Below are 19,502 nucleotides of genomic sequence, written 5' to 3'. Positions count from 1 at the left end.
GTTATGTATAATATATTAAATTTCTGAATTTATATGCCTGTAATTATTACACACTGTAGCTTTAAAAGTGTATAAAAATAACAGAATAAGTTACAGAGTAAAAAAAAAATAGACAAAAAATTACTCAACTGTAAAGTTTTAAAATATAAATACTGTTTATCTCTATTGACTGACACAGAAATTTAGATTGCAATGTAAATTGTAGTTGACAAAAAGGATTGATTAATTGATTGATATCGAGAGTAAATAATTAATATACAGACGTGTACATTTTAACAGTAATAGATATGTGAAAAATAGCAGCAGAGATGTGCAAAATGACATCAGCATGTTATTTAAGTGACTGAGACAGAAACTGTGCAAAAATCAGTATGACTGTAACAACCTATTAAGGTTTTTGAGAACTGTGATGGTTATAAAGTCTTTCACCTGCTGGGAGGAAGGATCTGTGATAATCCCCCCGTTGCATTTTCCAGCTTTTTTTATTGTCATTACACTGCCACAAGTACAGAGCAATGAAATGAAATGAACTCTCTGCATTTAACCAATCCCCTTGGGGAGCAGTGGGCCGCCATTGTACAGCGCCCAGTCTTTGGGAGTGGGGCTTGAACTCAGAACCTCTGGATTCCAAGTGCAATGCTCTAACCACTAGGCTGCCACTCCCCCTTTATTTAGGGTGCTGCAGTCTGTCACTGAAGGAACTCTACAGTTCAGAAACAGCTTCATGCATGGGATGGGAGACATTATCCAACCTATGTTTTGTTAGTTAGGATCCTTTTGTTTCCTACTTCCTGGACTGAGTCCAGAGGGCATCCAATGGCAGAGCTGCCCTTCCCTGATGAGCTTATTCAGCCCATAGAAGACGGCTAATGCTACATTAGAGTCAAAGAAGGTGTTTAGGTGCGCCCCTGCACTCCAAAAGAGTCGCACTTTTTTGTGCAGAGCCTTGGTGTTGTGAGTTCAGTCCAGTTTATTGTTCAGGTGAATACCCAGGTACTTATAAGAGTCTACTATCTCCATATCCATTCCCTGGATGTCCCTGTATTATAAAATGCTTGCCAATCAGTGTGGCTGCATGTAGCTGTATTTGAGTACACAGTGCATCTTTGAATTTCTCAGAATTCATCTGGCCGTTTTTGTGCTGTGACACGATTTTGATAATGCGACTGGCAGTCATATATGTCCAAGCCATCACACTGCCTCCCTGGTGTTATACAGTTGATGTGGTATGCTTTGGATAATGAGCTCTCCCCCTACTTCACCATACATTCTTTCTTTCTACTATTCCATCCACCTGCATGAAAACCTCCTTTGACTATGTTTTCTTCACAACAAATTCTTCCAAATGTTAGCACTGCACCTCAAAAATTGTTTAGAATTTTAATATACGTTATGAATGATTTAACTGAGGAACTGCTCACACCAGCCCATGAAGCCTTTTAGTCAATTTTCGAATTACTGACACATGCTGAAGAGCTTCTTGAAACAAAGGAAATGGGACACACCTACATACTCTTGAACAGTGGTTCAATTCTCATTCTCCTTCATACATATTTGATGTGTATACTCAGAATTTATAGTTGAAATTCTGGACTTTATGCCCATTTCTATTATATAAATATACTTTGTAATATGTTTTGGTGATGGATGGATGAATGGATGGATGGATGGATGGATGGATGGATGGATGGATTTTAGAGTCACATATGTGATTGCTTTACTAATGGCCCCACAGTTCGACATTACTTGTTTCCTTCACATACTGCAGACTCATAATCCTTGATATCTATCTCTCAAGCTAATTCTCTCAGGAACATGGTGGGGCCTATGTCTGGCAGTCAATGTGCATAAGGCGGAGTACACCCTGGACAGGTGGACAGTCTGCTGCAGGCCAATACAGAGCCAGAGTAGCCGGAGAGAATCTACACATGCATGTTGTATCTTTAGTATATGGTACAGTTAACCATTATGTGCATCTTTAACAGATTCTCAAAATAGCTATTTTCTCCTGCTTATTCTGTCAGGGTCTGGGTTGGGCTACTGCCTGTCTCTGGCAGTCTATGGGCAAGAGGCATGTGGGAGGAAACCAGAGTACCTGGAGAGAAAATCACACATGCACATGGAGAACATGCAAACCCCATACAGAAAGAAATCGAACCAAGAACTTTCTCGTTGCAAGGCCCACTGTGACACCATTCAGCCTGTAGGCAATGGTACCATCTTAAAATGGATATCACTTTTAATGTGACCAAACTAGACAAGTTTGTTAGGGTATCCAGACCACTAATGTTTTCTTAATTTCTGCTACCCCTCTCTCGCCTTTTTTTCTTTATTTAAAAATACAAATTTAATTGCAATATGTTTCTAAAAGTTGAAGAGGACAAGGTGATAGAAGGCTAGAAGGCGCCTTAAAAACAATCAGTTTTAATTTTTACATCCTAAAGCTTTAAGAGATTTTCTTATATGCTCTTTAGACTTTAATATTCAAGCAGCTTATGTCTGTCCCTTCTGGAAGGGTCATACATTCCAAATCTAAGAGCACATACTTTAAAGTGCTACCATAGCCACACCAGTTCATCAAATAGAAGGGAAAAGACACATCCTCTAGGAAAGAATTAGATCATAGTTGCATTTTCCCCATCTGTTGTCTTGAAATGTGAAAAGGGTTGGTTACTTGGTCTCAGCAAGAGACATCAAAAAGAGGTTAAAATCAGAAAGATGAGAGCTGAGAAAAAGTTTTGACTTCTGTTAAACCTTAGTATTAAAAAATCTTAAATTAAGCAAGTATAATTTTTAAAAACTAGATTTAAATACTAGAATGCAAGATTCTTTTACAGCCCTATTCCACTTATTTTAACATTATGCTAGAGCTGTGTGATATGACTAAACATTTGTTTTTCACAACATAAGCCTTTCCTATCAGTCAATATCAATTATTATTTATTAGTGTTTTTTTTCACATTTTTAAAAATAAGGACGGGGGGGGGGGGGGGGGGGGGGGTCTAGCCTGTTTAAACATAATATTTAAAATAGGTCAGCTAAACTACCAACCTTGCTTAGTTTTACTGTGAGAGGTCTAAATCCCTTTCTTGATCAGAGTTTTGTGGAGTTACTTAAAATATATTGATTGGGTGTTTTTTTTGTGATAAGGCAATAATTTATTGCTCAGCCCTAAATTGTAGTCTTGTAATATAGCGGAAAATATTCAGTAGATTGATGAATGGAGACATTAAGATCAGCTAACTGATTCAACACAGATCTTACTGTACGTTTAATATTTAATTGGATCAGCCAAGGATAAACGGGGTGTACAGCAGATGATTTAAACCTTCTGGGTTATGGCATGTTCGGTTGCCTTAGGGTTGAGCTTGCTTTTACAGGTCATGTCAAATCTTAAAGTATCTGAATTATATCTGGGAGATTCACAGGCTAAGTGAACTTTTAAAGTTGTGCTGTCAACATAAGCTTGCATTTTCATTTTCTTTGCATTAAAGATGCTCTCTGTCCCTTTCAACGGTATAGAAACCGAGATGTGTCCATACTAAGTCAAACAGATGAGTCTAACATATCGGTAACATTAAATTACTTTTTGGTTTATTTGCTGTAAACGTAACGCCCTCTTAAAAGTGCCCTTTGTATTTGTATGGAGCTATTTATGAATAACAATTGACCCTGTGAAGGCAGATTTTCTTTTTGAAACCCCACTCCTCTGCTTTTCATGTGCATCAAAGAGTATATCCATGATCTTTGCACACACGACAGTGTCTGACGTGCAGGGGACTTGACAAAGTGTCAATATGTGATGAGTTGGGAATGAAAATATGTTCGTCAAATGAAAGACATCTACCACGCTTCACTGGGAGAAACGACCACAAAAACATGCAATACCTGAATGGTAAAGTCGATCCAAGCTGTCATAATGGTTTTTGGGGCCAACAAAGTGCTGCTGATACTGTTTTGTAGAGTGCTTTTCTTTTTTTCTTTTCTTTTAATACACTTTTTTTGTTTGTTTTGTAAGGGTTGTAAGATTACAGACATTGTAAAACAAAACCAACAGCAGAATATGCAAATTGAAGCAAAATGAAAAGGTCCCGCACCAAAATGACAAGATATGCAAAATACACTATATTGCCAAAAGTATTTGCTCACCCATCCAAATTATTGGAATCAGGTGTTCCAATCACTTCCATGGCCACAGGTGTATAAATTCAAGCACCTAGGCATGCAGACTGTTTTTACAAACATTTGTGAAAGAATGGGTCGCTCTCAGGAGCTCAGTGAATTCCAGCGTGGAACTGTGATAGGATGCCACCTGTGCAACAAATCCAGTCGTGAAATTTCCTCGCTCCTAAATATTCCACAGTCAACTGTCAGCTGTATTATAAGAAAATGGAAGTGTTTGGGAACGACAGCAACTCAGCCACGAAGTGGTAGGCCACGTAAACTGACGGAGCGGGGTCAGCGGATGCTGACGCGCATAGTGCGAAGAGGTCGCCAACTTTCTGCAGAGTCAATCACTACAGACCTCCAAACTTCATGTGGCCTTCAGATTAGCTCAAGAACAGTGCGCAGAGAGCTTCATGGAATGGGTTTCCATGGTCGAGCAGCTGCATCCAAGCCATACATCACCAAGTGCAATGCAAAGCGTCGGATGCGGTGGTGTAAAGCACGCCGCCACTGGACTCTAGAGCAGTGGAGACGCGTTCTCTGGAGTGACGAATCGCGCTTCTCCATCTGGCAATCTGATGGACGGGTCTGGGTTTGGCGGTTGCCAGGAGAACGGTACTTGTCTGACTGCATTGTGCCAAGTGTAAAGTTTGGTGGAGGGGGGGATTATGGTGTGGGGTTGTTTTTCAGGAGCTGGGCTTGGCCCCTTAGTTCCAGTGAAAGGAACTCTGAATGCTTCAGCATCCCAAGACATTTTGGACAATTCCATGCTCCCAACTTTGTGGGAACAGTTTGGAGCTGGCCCCTTCCTCTTCCAACATGACTGTGCACCAGTGCACAAAGCAAGGTCCATAAAGACATGGATGACAGAGTCTGGTGTGGATGAACTTGACTGGCCTGCACAGAGTCCTGACCTCAACCCGATAGAACACCTTTAGGATGAATTAGAGCGGAGACTGAGAGCCAGGCCTTCTCGTCCAACATCAGTGTGCAACCTCACAAATGCGCTTCTGGAAGAATGGTCAAAAATTCCCATAAACACACTCCTAAACCTTGTGGACAGCCTTCCCAGAAGAGTTGAAGCTGTTCTAGCTGCAAAGGGTGGACCGACGTCATATTGAACCCTATGGATTAGGAACGGGATGTCACTTAAGCTCATATGTGAGTCAAGGCAGGTGAGCAAATACTTTTGGCAATATAGTGTATATATCTCAACAAGTATCTATACATCTATCTATGTGTACACAAACCGTACATAGACACTATACAGAATCAACAGGGTGACAGGTATGAGGTGCCCCCAGGGACATAAATCAGAATTAACTTGCATATACACATATTAAATTACACTCTTCCATATAATATACTGAAAACCTCACACAAACACTAGTAAAAAGCTCTCACATAAACTAGTGAAAACATTTACCTCTTATATAATCTACTCAAAAGCTCTCATACAAAGTAGTGAGAACTGTTCATATAAACTGGTGAAAAGCTTTACCTTTCATACACACTACTAGAAAGCTTTCATATACACCATTAAAAAGCTCTCATATACACTACTAGAACACTCTCATATACACTACTAGAACGCTCTCATATACACTATTAGAAAGCTCTCATATACACTATTAGAACGCTCTCATATACACTATTAGAACGCTCTCATATACACTATTAGAACGCTCTCATATACACTATTAGAAAGCTCTCATATACACTACTAGAACGCTCTTATATACACTATTAGAAAGCTCTCATATACACTACTAGAAAGCTCTCATATACACTATTAGAACGCTCTCATATACACTATTAGAACGCTCTCATATACACTATTAGAAAGCTCTCATATACACTATTAGAATGCTCTCATATACACTATTAGAACGCTCTCATATACACTATTAGAACGCTCTCATATACACTATTAGAAAGCTCTCATATACACTACTAGAATGCTCTCATATACACTATTAGAACGCTCTCATATACACTACTAGAACGCTCTCATATACACTATTAGAAAGCTCTCATATACACTACTAGAATGCTCTCATATACACTATTAGAAAGCTCTCATATACACTACTAGAAAGCTCTCATATACACTATTAGAACGCTCTCATACATGCTACTAGAAAGCTCTCATACATGCTACTAGAAAGCTCTCATATACACTATTAGAACGCTCTCATACACGCTACTAGAAAGCTCTCATACATGCTACTAGAAAGCTCTCATATACACTACTAGAAGGCTCTCATACACGCTACTAGAAAGCTCTCATACACACTACTGAAAAGCTATTAGCGGATTTCAGTTGAAACGGAAGGTGTTTCAGTGAAACAGGAAGGACCGTCATTACACCGGAAGTTGTTTTAAACGGAGGTCATTCTGGCTAGCTCCGTACATTTTGTGCTATCTCCGGCCGAAATTGTATCAAATAAAATTATTGATTCATGCTCAGCTATCCGCTAAATAACTCACAGAAGCATGGGCATTACTCGACTTTATTTTTTATGTTTTTGCTTCAACAGAGATCCTTTTCCGGTGTTGTGCGAAATTCTGTTCCCATGTGAAAATCTGTTCCACCTGTGTCGGGAGCGCGCCGCGCATTGCAGCCACATAAGCGGATCTGATCATTTCCCAGGCCTTTCGGATCATTTCTTGGTTAAATAAAAAGTCAAAAATATAGTCAAAAAAATATAGTCAAAAAAAGTCAAAAAAATAAAAATTATACAAGGTTGAGACATTTAGTTTAATCAGCCGCTGTTGTTTACAAAATTGTAAAATAAAAAAAATAAATGCGGTTTTCTTATGCTGTTTTGTGTTGTTATTTTAAACGCCAAGAGAATCAGTCTCTTTCCAAGTTTTTTCACTTCAGCCTGACAGAAATAAAAGTCAAGTCACCAAATACCAAATTTGTATTTATAATTTTTTATTACTGATAAGTGCCTGATAGCAGTTCCATAATATGGAAACAAATTAATTTAGCTGCAAATCTTAAACTGTGTTTATTCCTCTCTTCATCAACAACAAACCATCTGGATTCGGTGATATTTGAGCAATGTTTGCCTAAATTAAAGGAGGGGGACCATATATTTTAGCTTTCTAATAGTGTGTATGAAAGCTTTCCAGTAGTGTGTTTGAGAGCTTTCTAGTAGCGTGTATGAGAGCGTTCTAATAGTGTATATGAGAGCGTTCTACTAGTGTATATGAGAGCGTTCTAATAGTGTATATTAGAGCATTCTAGTAGTGTATATGAGAGCTTTCTAATAGTGTATATGAGAGCGTTCTAATAGTGTATATGAGAGCATTCTAGTAGTGTATATGAGAGCTTTCTAATAGTGTATATGAGAGCGTTCTAATAGTGTATATGAGAGCGTTCTAATAGTGTATATGAGAGCGTTCTAATAGTGTATATGAGAGCGTTCTAATAGCGTATATGAGAGCTTTCTAGTAGTGTATATGAGAGCTTTCTAATAGTGTATATGAGAGCTTTCTAATAGTGTATATGAGAGCGTTCTAGTAGTGTATATGAGAGCGTTCTAGTAGTGTATATGAGAGCTTTTTAATAGTGTATATGAAAGCTTTCTAGTAGTGTGTATGAAAGGTAAAGCTTTTCACCAGTTTATATGAACAGTTCTCACTACTTTGTATGAGAGCTTTTGAGTAGATTATATAAGAGGTAAATGTTTTCACTAGTTTATGTGAGAGCTTTTTACTAGTGTTTGTGTGAGGTTTTCAGTATATTATATGGAAGAGTGTAATTTAATATGTGTATATGCAAGTTAATTCTGATTTATGTCCCTGGGGGCACCTCATAGACAGGAGGCAAGCAAATAAATAATATTTGTGAAATAAGCAGAAATATATCAAATTAAACATAAAACAACAATTAGTACACCTCTTCAAGGGACAAATGATGAGTTACAATTTCTGTAGATATAAATTCAGATCCACTTTTCTTAAAGCTACAGTGTGTAATTTTCAGCGACATCTAGCGGTCAGACTGCAGACTGCAGCAACATGAACGTCTCCCCCCCACCGCTTCTCCCCCCCAACAGTACGGCGAGCGTTACGGGACAAAATGTCTTCCACGACGTCCGCATCACCTACCTTCTCAAGTGATGAGGTTTGTTTACATAGATAATTTTACAGATAGTATTTCATTAGTCTGTGTAGGGTATAGATTTCATGTAGACTTAAGATAATAAATATACCCGTTATTTTTTCTACGTCGTTGTGACGTTTTGGTGAGCTGCTTTGCATGGTGATATAAACAGACGAAGTAATTGTAGTCATTAGTTTAACAGCGAGATTGTGTTCGCTGGAAGAATATATATTCCCCGTTTACAGAGTCCAAGTCTTGTTTGTGGCACGGGGGTTACAAGGCAAGGAAGAGGGAAAGGAAGAGGGCAGAGAGGCCGGGGTGAGCGTGCAGCTGGGGCCAGGCGAGAGAGGGGAGCCAGCGGGGTGAGAGCAGAGGAGGAAAGGCTTGAAGATCTCGAAAGGAGCCGGAGAGAAGTAACCGAGGTATATATCCAGAAAATTATTTTACAGAAAATTACTGAATCATTACCTGTGAAACGTCAGGGACGTTGCTGAATAAGTATACTGGAGAGTAACAGCATCATCACGCAGCATGTTATTGTTTTAGACAGGTCTGAGCATCCTGTACTCCAAAAACTGCAGTGATATTAGACAATTGTGTGTATAGGATTAATTACCTGTCCAAGAGAAAACTGGCAACTTGAGCGTCACTTTGAAAACCTTTTTCCTCCATCAGTGACTTCCATCGTGTAAATGCCGTGCCAATGTTGATCCGTGTTTTTTGTCGTTTCTTGTCACTCTTGCGTTTATTCTCGTCGTGTTTCCGCTTCTTAGATGACGGGGGTTCGGTGTCCGCCGCTTTTCGTTGTGATACAGAGTAGGCATGATCCTCCATTCGTCTGATGTTTGGCCACACAGTGCCAAACAGTTTGCAAAGTCACTCACGCCTGCCGCCTTGTTTACCTTTCTTGTTACCGAGGCGCAGTATACCGCCTTCTTCTTCTTCTTTGGTTTCAGGCAGACTAAACGCTTCTCAGGCATAATACTGCCATCTACTGTTCAGTACCGTCTCAGTTCATCTCTCTCAACTTGCCGTAGTTATTTTCGAGCGTCATGGGAGATCTCGCAATCGCTAGTTTGTTGCCTCTGCGCTGCCGTAGCGCAAAGATGTCAGCCTCCATGGCTGCGAGACCCGCTCCTATGTAATTATAAATAACGAATTCTAAGGCAACGCAAATGTTATTGTTAAAAGGCTGAGCTCATAGGTGATGATAAATAACATAGTTATGTATAATATATTAAATTTCTGAATTTATATGCCTGTAATTATTACACACTGTAGCTTTAATTCCAGATCTTCCCTAACCTGTCCAAACTAACATTAAGGTCATGAATCAATTTTTCAAAAAGGAATGAAAGCAGAAATCTGTGTTATCTACATGTCGACTGTATGGAACTGGGTAGCTGGCCACCTTAGCAACATTTTTTTTTTTTACCCAGGAATAAAAAAAAAAAAATCAACATAAATTTATTATCTGCATCAAAAAGATTGTCTCGGATATTACTAAGAAGAAAGGAAGAACAATTAAGCAGAAACGTTTTACCATTGATCTCTTGGATTACAGAATCTACCTCTACCTGAAAGTTTGAATATAGTTGGATGACAAGAACAAGTTTCTCTTTATGTATTTTACAACATTTTATAACAAAGGTTGAAGTTGCAAGGGAACATTTTCTGGAGGCAAATGGATGTGTAATAAGTTTTGAAAAATGTTTTAAGCTCTGTTTTTCTATTAAGGTTGAAGTACATCTAGGGAAAAGCCCATTACATGTCTTGTTCCAAACAAAGGATTAAACATCACAACCACCTCCAATAACGGATTCAGAAATTCATAACTTCAAGAGTAATCAAAATAAAGCATAGATTTTTTAAATTAACCTTTCGGACGATTTAGACAAAAAATCTTGTGTTTTCCAGCTTGGACAATCATATTGACTGTTCTCAAAAGGGGACCCTAAAAGTTGGCAAATTTTAATGTATTTGTAAAATTCTTTCAGTTCAATTCAGTTTATTTATATAGCGCCACTTCACAACATGTCATCTCAAGGCACTTTACAGAGAAAATGCAGTAACATTGGTTAAAGGTTTCTGTTAAGGTAAACCAGTTGATTGCATCCAGTCATTGACATGGAAGACATGCTCCACCTGAAAGAGCTTGCAGGCTTGCATTTTATCATTAGCTCTTCAGCAAATCCTCATACAGAGCATGCATGCAGCTACAGTGGGGATTTCTTTGTGAGAAATATTTAAGTCATTCCTTGTTTAAATGATTTAAGTTGGAAACCAACAGGTCCATGATGTTAGACAGGCGCATAGATACCCACTTCAGAAAACCAGTACTTTTAATCTTTACTAGTAAATCTGGAGATCAGAAATAGATGACAGGAGAATATTTAAATGTTTTTCCACATCACTCAAAACAAGTAATGTACTTTAAAAGATAGGTTATTTTAAGATAATTGAACTGATCTATATTGTTAATACAATAAAGGGAAATAAGTCTCCTGGGTTAACAAGGTTGATATTAAAGGCCTAACCATAGGATTTCAAAGTAAAAAACAAATCTGACATCATTTTGAGTTAGACTGAATGTAGTGAAAGGCCTCTAACATCCTTAACTCTTGGATGTTCATTATTCCAAATATAGCAAGGTACACAAGAATTATGAGATTTCAAAAATGCTGGTGTTAAATAACATACGATTTTAAAACGAATAGTTCAATCCAGGAAGAATTTTTATTTTTATAGAGTTGACTCTGGGTTGGAAGGGAGACCCATATCATTGCAGTCCAGATCCACTTTGGTGTGATTACAGAATCTAAGCTAGATAAATCCTTAACCACAGTGGTTGGTAAAAGAATTCTGTGTAAATACTAAGAAATATTAGCATCATCGGCTTTATCTGCACTATACCGGGACTTATAAAATACCCAGAAAATGCTATTGAAAAATCATTGGATCAGATATGTTATCCCCATACTGTGTTCTTATCGTATTAATTAAATTCATTTTTATGGGAAGAGAATGCACTTACTTTTCTGATAACAGCTATAGAAACGAGAAGCCCTGTAAAGTGGCCTTAGTTGCATAACAAATCACAACAGAAGGCAATGGAGAGCCTTTATTGTCAAGCTAGAATTATCATACGTGTGTGTGTGTGTTTTTGTCTTTATTCCAACTAAGTCAATCTCAGAAGGAATATTCAAAGTGTTGGTCATAATCATTTATGCCTCAGAAGATATTAACATATTTTATTTCGTCTGTGAATGCTTTGATTCTTCATAAAATTATATTTTTTATGTATTTATGCACTTATGTCATAGACAGAGCAAATGCAGTAAGTTTAAGCTGATTTATTACTTTTTTCCTATCAAAATCTTTAGACAGCTGTGCGTCATGCATTTTGTGCTAATTTACATTAATTTACTTTTCTCATTTCTTTACATTTCTCCTTTCTTTCCCTAACTTTTTTACCCTTTGTGCTCTTCCTCTACCAGGGGAGCACCTGCGCATTTGTCCTCAGGGTTACACTTGCTGCACCAGCGAGATGGAGGGAGAGCTTGCTACGCTTACCCGCAGGGAAACGGAGGGACTTCTCAGAGAATTTAAACGACCCTTACAGAGCTCGCTTTTGCACAGTTACAGAACCTTTGATGGTAAGTTGAAGCATTTATAAAGACACAATGTATGGCTAGTTAGAGGGTGAAAAACATTCTGTGTATCTCTGTATCTCTTACAGTTTTCAGTTTGGGCATGTCCAGTTAAAAAGCCTTTTGCTGCTTTTCTGTATAGTTCTATTCTTAGTTACTATTATAACAGGCTGGCATACCTTAAATGGTCCCGTATCATTTATTTTCCCCTTCTCAACATGGATTTATATTAAAAGCTGATGTTGAGCAGCTGCCTGTTACCTCAACATTTATTCTGTATATGTAAATATGTATACTTTATCTTAAACATGCAAAGTTATTTTATTTTTTCTGTCAGCTTAAACATTCAGAATAAATGTTGACAAATTTGGACTTCCAAAACAACAGAACCAGTGTGTGTGGAGCAATAAAAAGGAGCACCCTCAGAAAACATGTTCAAAGCATATAAAAGGATATAAAATTGCTGAAGATAAAAAAATTAAAATGTGTCTTTTTTCATATTGTCTTCTCCATCCATCTCTTTAGCATCTTTGCTAACTTATCCTATTCCATACGTTCTTTTTTCTCCCAGTCTTCCATATTGGCCAGTTGTATATTCCTTTAATATGCAAAATATCAGATTGACCCAGTTTTAAAGGTGCAGTAGGAAATTTTTTCTGACACATTTTTTACCATGTGACTTGAAGATCTCCCCACAGTGAAAAAGAAGGCCTAGGAGTGAAACTAAAATAAAAGGTCCTAGCTATAGTGTAAAATCAATGAGTAACGTCCACCAATCATAAAACACGGCCCGTTGTACACTATTGGTTCGCGACACGTCAATCATGGTCTGCTTGACCCTCCCCCCTGTGCGTGTATCCTGACTAATAAACAAATACGCCCCCCAATGCTTGTGCAGCACGCCATAGCTGGAAGCTATACACTGTTATGCTACGTTCACACCTAAAGCAGCAAGAGCAGCAAAAACGCACGTGCTGCCTCATTTTTTTATGCTTATACAAGTATAGTTCTGATGCGCAGCTGAAGCATCTCTGCTGCTCTGGCTGCGCGGTGGAAAAAGTGGGTCTGATGCGCTGGGCCGAGCTACCCTATCCTTTCTTTGTCTGTAACAATGGCAGCTATATTTGCTGTGATCAGTGGGTAAAAAGTAGTTTGAATCTATTTTGAGGTGAAAAAGTCCACCTGAAAACATTGTCAGTGCAGTCAGTTCATCCAGATAACCATCCTGCCTCCAAATATTATTTTGGACGAAGCCGCTCAGACCCCCGTACACCGGCGGTGCGCTGTCACTTGGAATCCTATTCAGCAACAGCCTATGGCCCGGTAGCTGCTTCACGGGTTGCCGTGGCGGCTAGAAGGCGTATTTTGGATTACTTACTTTCATGTATGGATTCTAAAATGCAGGCACCAGGATAATAAAAGCAAACGTGTTTTGCCGGCAGATTTTGGCATTGTAAGTTAATTTAGGCATTAAAGGAATAGTACACCCAAAACATGATTAGCCTTCATTTTCTACTCACCCCCATGCTGAACAACACTCTGGAGTACTTTTTTGATATCTCAAATGCATCTGGAGATCTGGGAGGCTTCTTGCTGTCTGCTGACATTCAAATAATGGAGGTCTATGGTGACCGAGACAGAAAGGTCCATAAAAGTCCACAAAAAACGTGTCAATATTCCTCCATACTGCTCGTCCAATGTATTCCAAGTGTCCTGAGTGGGTAGCATCCAGAATTTCCTCGAAACTAAGTCATTTAGAATGTTTTAAGAGCATAAACAGTAGTGTATAGGATTTCCTGAAAGCGCGCACATGCGCGTTCACGAGCCTACGGAAGCCGGCAGACCAAACCAGCGCATTCAGCTCGGCAAAGAACTCATGCTCTTCCTCAACACTGAAGTCCTCAGACATTTTTCTTTCGTTGTTTCTTTCTTTGCACAGGTAAACAGCACATTTCTTCTTCTACGCTTGCATTATTGGCAGAGCAGACGCTGAATGCGCACTTTCATCTGGTTTGGTCTGCCGGCTTCCGTAGGCTCGTGAACGCGCATGTGCGCCCTTTCAGGAAATCCTATACACTACTGTTTATGCTCTAAAAACATTCTAAATGACTTCGTTTCGAGTAAATTATGGACACTACCCACTCAGGACACTTGGAATACATTGGACGAGCAGTATGGAGGAATATTGACACGTTTTTTGTGGACTTTTATGGACCTTTCTGTCTCGGACACCATAGACCTCCATTATTTGAATGTCAGCAGACAGCAAGAAGCCTCCCAGATCTCCAGATGCATTTGAGATATCAAAAAAGTACTCCAGGGTGTTGTTCAGCATGGGGGTGAGTAGAAAATGAAGGCTAATCATGTTTTGGGTGTACTATTCCTTTAATAAGCAGTTTCAGTGGAGTGATCATAGCGCTCTGCATCACCAGCCTTGTGCCTGTCTCCCTGCCAGCTCCTAGATCAGCAACGCGCTGCTTTAGCTGCTCAGACGTGCTGTTCCTGCTGCTCTAGACGCTCTGCAGCACCTTTTGCTGCTTTTGCTGTTGTTAGCTTGTGTCACAAGCACTCGGTCTCAGCTTGTTTCGTTCTCGATCTGATCTGAACACCTCGACAGACAGCATGCACGTTCATATGTTTTGAAGGTGTGGTTTCGATGGGTGGTCTGTAGGGAGAAGCATGGTTGTGTATGTTCAAAAATATAGCTTGCTGGAACTGTTTTTCCAAGATCTCCTACAGCATCTTTAATGTTGCCCCAGCTACACGAGGGCAGAGTAACAGTGCTGTGCTTTGTGGGGTAGATAAAGAAAACCTAAATATTGTCCTTTTTGGCCACTTTGGAATCCATTCAAACCTCTCTACCAGAGGCAGATAGGTCCAGAAAGTTTATCCTGTTCACTTAAACAGGTTATTACCCCTCAGTCTGTGTCATGGAGCTAGAAATGCAAATGTTTGGATCTAATCTCTGTACAGGCTTTTTATTTTTTGGACCTGGATCATTCCACCTCTACCTATGGCCACCCCAGCCTGCCTCCAAATGATCTCTCTGTCTGTTGGCTGGAGAATATGTGTTCACTTGCTGGAGTGCAGCGCAAGTCTGCACCTGTGAGAGAGTAATAAGGCGCATGCCTTGGATAATGATAGGGGAAATGCTGAACCTAGATATGTACACCTGAACAAGCACAACTGTTACTGTCAAATGATATGTTTTCATAGGGCTGACTTGAGGTCCTGCAGAAGACGGGTTTCTAATGTATATGTGCAAATAAGCAGGTAAATTAGTTCCAATTCATCATTTCCACAGTTGCTACATTGCTCAACAGACAGTGTAACAGCCTAATTACAGTGTAAGTTTAACAACTGACAGCGTTTACAGCCCATTATAAATGAAATGCGGCAGGTAGAACACTGGATGGTTGAGTGACCTCAAGAATGACATTTGTATCAGGTCCAAGACTGATATCTGTAGGGCTTGAGCTATTGATTATTTTGATAGTCAATTAATTCAAATTAAACTAAACAGAGAAACTTATTCAGAAATATCTCAGTAAAAGGGTCTTTATACTATATATATTTCTCATTTTAATGGCATTTAGATATTTTACATGATAGGGCAAACCACAAATGCCACTTGGAGAGTTCTGAAAAGAGAATATTAAGAGATAAAAAAAGTCTATCTTTAAAGTAAAATGTTTATTTTTGTACAGTATGGATTTAATTTATGTTTAGGTTGTATATTCAAGTTGACGATTATGTTTATCAGAAGCCATGGTGCAGTAACAACAATTAAGTGAAATCTGGAATGAAAACTCATTTATGGTGTTAACTGCAATGTATAGTGTGAGAAAGAAATTTCCAGTGTTGAAGATTGATGCACCAAGCTAATTAGATGTCTCTAATGACTTACTCTAGTAAATGGAAGAATGCTTTCTCTGTGCTCCACTTCTTCCTCTTGGACGGCTTGAGACAATAGTATTGTCGGCTGGAGCTGAGGTTGACTGGTTACCCTGACCTTTTTGGAGCACAGTGATTAGTGGCTGAGTGAGACTTGTTTGCTTTTCTTCCTTCTTTCTCCTGGCCCCTTACTTTCACTCTAATCGTTGAGCTGCAGTACCAGAAAGATACAATAACTGCACCAAAGTTGAACTAAACAAAGATATGTGCAGGCCAGGAACATGTCAGAGACATGCAGTTTTAATCAAAGTTAGTTTGTCCCATCCAGCAGTTCTCAAAATGTCCCCTTCTTTTGTCAAGCATGTGTTTCAGCACAACAGGAACCTGTAAACAACAGAGCCCTAACAATACACACATTCAAACAGCACTAACTGGTCCCCTTTTTCGTATTCCTTTTTTAGTTCGAAGAAAGAGAGGTTGACTAATCAGGAAAGAGTTTTTATGCATTGTTGTAAAGGTCATTTTAGGATTGTTTTGTTCACAGAGTTGTGCTAGACATGTAGTTACAAGTTTCTGATAACTGCTGTTGCTTTAAAAGTGAAAAATATGTATTTTTTTATGTTGAACCCAAAACACAGCTACAACCTATTTTCTGGCCTAAATGTTGAGAGTTTGCAGTGAAAATTGAGTCTTTTAAGAAGTTGTTTATCTGTTTTTTGGGATGTTTCAGCTCATTAGGGTAAAAAAAAAGCTATATAAATATCTGAAAATCTGAATTTTTGTTTGTCTTTTGGAGCTCATTATATAGACACAACAATAGACTTCAGTGTTTACCTGTCTTTTATCTCAAACAATGTCATCAATTAGGTTTTCATTATTTAGCAGCTCTTTTTGGATCCTGTCTACTTGTATTGACTTTTAAAGCAGGCCTCGGCAAAACCTGCTTACACAATACTTTAACAAGATACTTGTATACAATGATGTATTGTTTTTTTTTTTTTTTTTCAATTTTTTGATTTGGAAAATAAGCTTTGTTAGTGTTATAGAACACAGACTAGCCTGATTTGCATAGTAAGTGGGAGGGCTGCATATAGAAAAGATAGACAGTATTTTAACTAGGAAGCTCTTCAAAAATGACTCTTCACAGTCGTCTGGTTTATAAAGTATAAACTTTATACACACAAAAAGAGGCTTAAAACTTTCATATGCCAATTTCCATCCAAAGGTTTTGATATATGAAAAGCAAACTCTTGTGAAAATGTTCTGTCCCTTGTCCCGACTTTGACACATCTGTTCGGCTATGCACCTTTTGGAGGCAGGGGGAAATGGAGATGCAGATGGTGAGGTGGGGAAATTTATTTAGATTGCATTATAATTTCTCCCAGAAATTCAATTTCACTTCATATGAAACATTAAATGGACATTGACTTTGTCAAATGAACACATTCTATGTCATATCTTTCACCACACTCCCTCTGAATTCAGAAGACATGTTTTAAAACATTTATAATCCTCACTTCCTGTTTTTAAAAGAGGCAAACCTGATCTAAGATTATATGTTGAATGAAAGCTTATAAAACAAATAATTTTATGGGTTTCTGTCAGGATTTATGGCACAATAAGGAACAAAAACAAGGCCTTGGCTGCTAACAGACATGTGGTACACACAGATCCATGATCAAAAGCAGGAAGTTGCTGTACTCTCCCTAAATCTGTGGAGACCTTATAGAGCTCCTGTGGCTTGGCTGTCCGAGACAGGATTCTCTTTTTTTCCTTAGTGGTTAACAAGGTTTTTTCAGTTTTCTTCCCCATTGAAGTTTGTCAGTATGACAAACTTCCTTGTTATGACAAAAAAAATTGACATTTTCTGCAGCATGCTGCTTTTCTTTGGAAGAATGCCAGCCTTAGGGGTTCAATAGGCTGTACTGTCACCATGACCTATGTGGCATTTTGGCAGTTAAATCCATTGTTCATAAAAAAAGGCCTTGTGGCTGGATTTAAAAAAAGTGAAGCACAAAACCTGGATGCATCTATTTGAGCCAACAGTTACTCTTCCATTGCTGTTAACTAAAATCTCACTTTTCAAGGTGTCATGCTCATTTGACGCCATTGAAAAAAATGTTGGAGACAGACAACAGATCAGAAAAACATGCAAGAACATTTTACCATGTTTCCATTCCTGCACATCTGGCTGTATTTAGCTGGGTGTGGGCTAACTAGCGCCATGTGGCTAAGTGCAGGGTGTTACTGTTCCAACCCAGTATGGCTAGGCCTTTTGAGTCCAGGAACTTTGGAAGAAGCACCAGCAAAGCCACAGATTAAAGGACTAGTGTGCTCACATACAGCTGGCTATGGGCCTGAACGTTTGTGCACTGTGTATGTGTAAGCATGAGAATATATGGTTTATATGCATTTTTTTATTTTGTAATTTACTGGGTGATTATGTACGTGAACAGGTGTTCTAGACAGACAAAAACTCCATATCTGATAGTTGGCATTTGACCTAAAATTGCATACATAGCTATTTTGTGTTATATTAGAAGTGTATAATATTAGAGGAACCTAACCCAATCTCATATTCTATCTGCAAAATCTTAATTGTCTACTTTTGGGGTCACCTCTAATAATGTCAGAAAAAGACAAGGACATCTACCAGCATCATGGAGCTTGATTGACTTATTTTCATCTACATTTATATCACGTCCATGGGGACATAGCATACAGTGACCTAATTATACCAAATGTACCCTTCCTCTGTAGGAGTAATGGCTCCTCTGGAAAATAAAATGATGAATGAAAAAAAAACTGAAATATGAAAATAGAAGTACCTAGACAATAAAGAATGAAACTGGGGCAAGATGGTGTCTAAAAGAAATTAAGATATGTAGAGAATAAAAGAATGAAATGATACCAAGGGTAAAGAATGGGGTGTTTAAGAAAAAACAAATAACAAAAAAGAGGTTGCAAAAGGGAACCAGATGGGTAGTTGAAGAAAAAGGGCTAAGTAAATGGTGCATTATGCCATCCAGGGAATGTTTGGAGAGGGACGAGAGAAAGTGAAACAAAGGCTTCTACTTAGAGCTTGTGATAAATAGCATGCATTATGTGATGCGTTGGCTTGTTTAATGTAGGGCACATTTTAATAGTATCTAAATTCTCACTGAGATTTTAGCAGTGACCTGGGGCAGAGTGTGGTTTTGATAACTATTGCTATCGATGGAGAGTCAGTCTGTCTCACAAGCAGTTTAATGGTTCCCAGAAAGCTATTTTTACATAGTACTGGGAACAGAAGTAGACAAGAGATGTAAATCATCCATTAATGTGTTAATCTTATTTATTGATTGATGATTGATTAACAGAAATTTTTTTAATAACCTTTGTTTCCATATTATAAAGAGCTTTTTTTAAATGCTAAAATTAGAAAAGCGGATGAATTATATAAATAATTTATTTTTGAGATTGTATTAAATATATAAAAAAAGATACAAGAAATGTAGAACACATTATTTTCATGAGAAGTATTTAACACTATCATTTAAAGACAGGGTATGTTTCTCTGACATACTGTCAGACCTTACTTGTGACTTAATGTCAATGAAGTGCATGTTAGCTGTGATATAGCTCTCTGTTTTTTAGACAATCAGTTGTAGCACAAAGTTTCTCTCCTGGAACAA

General features: G+C 38.4%; 1 protein-coding gene across 1 annotated transcript in view; it reads left to right on the top strand.

The window, feature by feature from the left end:
* LOC119798660 (glypican-1-like) overlaps positions 1-19,502 on the top strand; it is a 96,759-nt gene that overhangs the window by 47,173 nt on the left and 30,084 nt on the right. The window contains exon 3 of the mRNA XM_038308217.1: positions 11,782-11,940. Coding sequence (XP_038164145.1) covers positions 11,782-11,940 — 159 coding nt within the window. The remainder of the gene's footprint in view (positions 1-11,781; positions 11,941-19,502) is intronic.

This window comes from Cyprinodon tularosa, unplaced genomic scaffold (genome assembly GCF_016077235.1).
Source record: "Cyprinodon tularosa strain WSP-4 unplaced genomic scaffold, ASM1607723v1 ctg632, whole genome shotgun sequence".
Lineage (NCBI taxonomy): Eukaryota > Metazoa > Chordata > Actinopteri > Cyprinodontiformes > Cyprinodontidae > Cyprinodon > Cyprinodon tularosa.
Note: the sequence above shows the minus strand (reverse complement) of the source record. Positions and strands in the feature narration are given on the sequence as shown.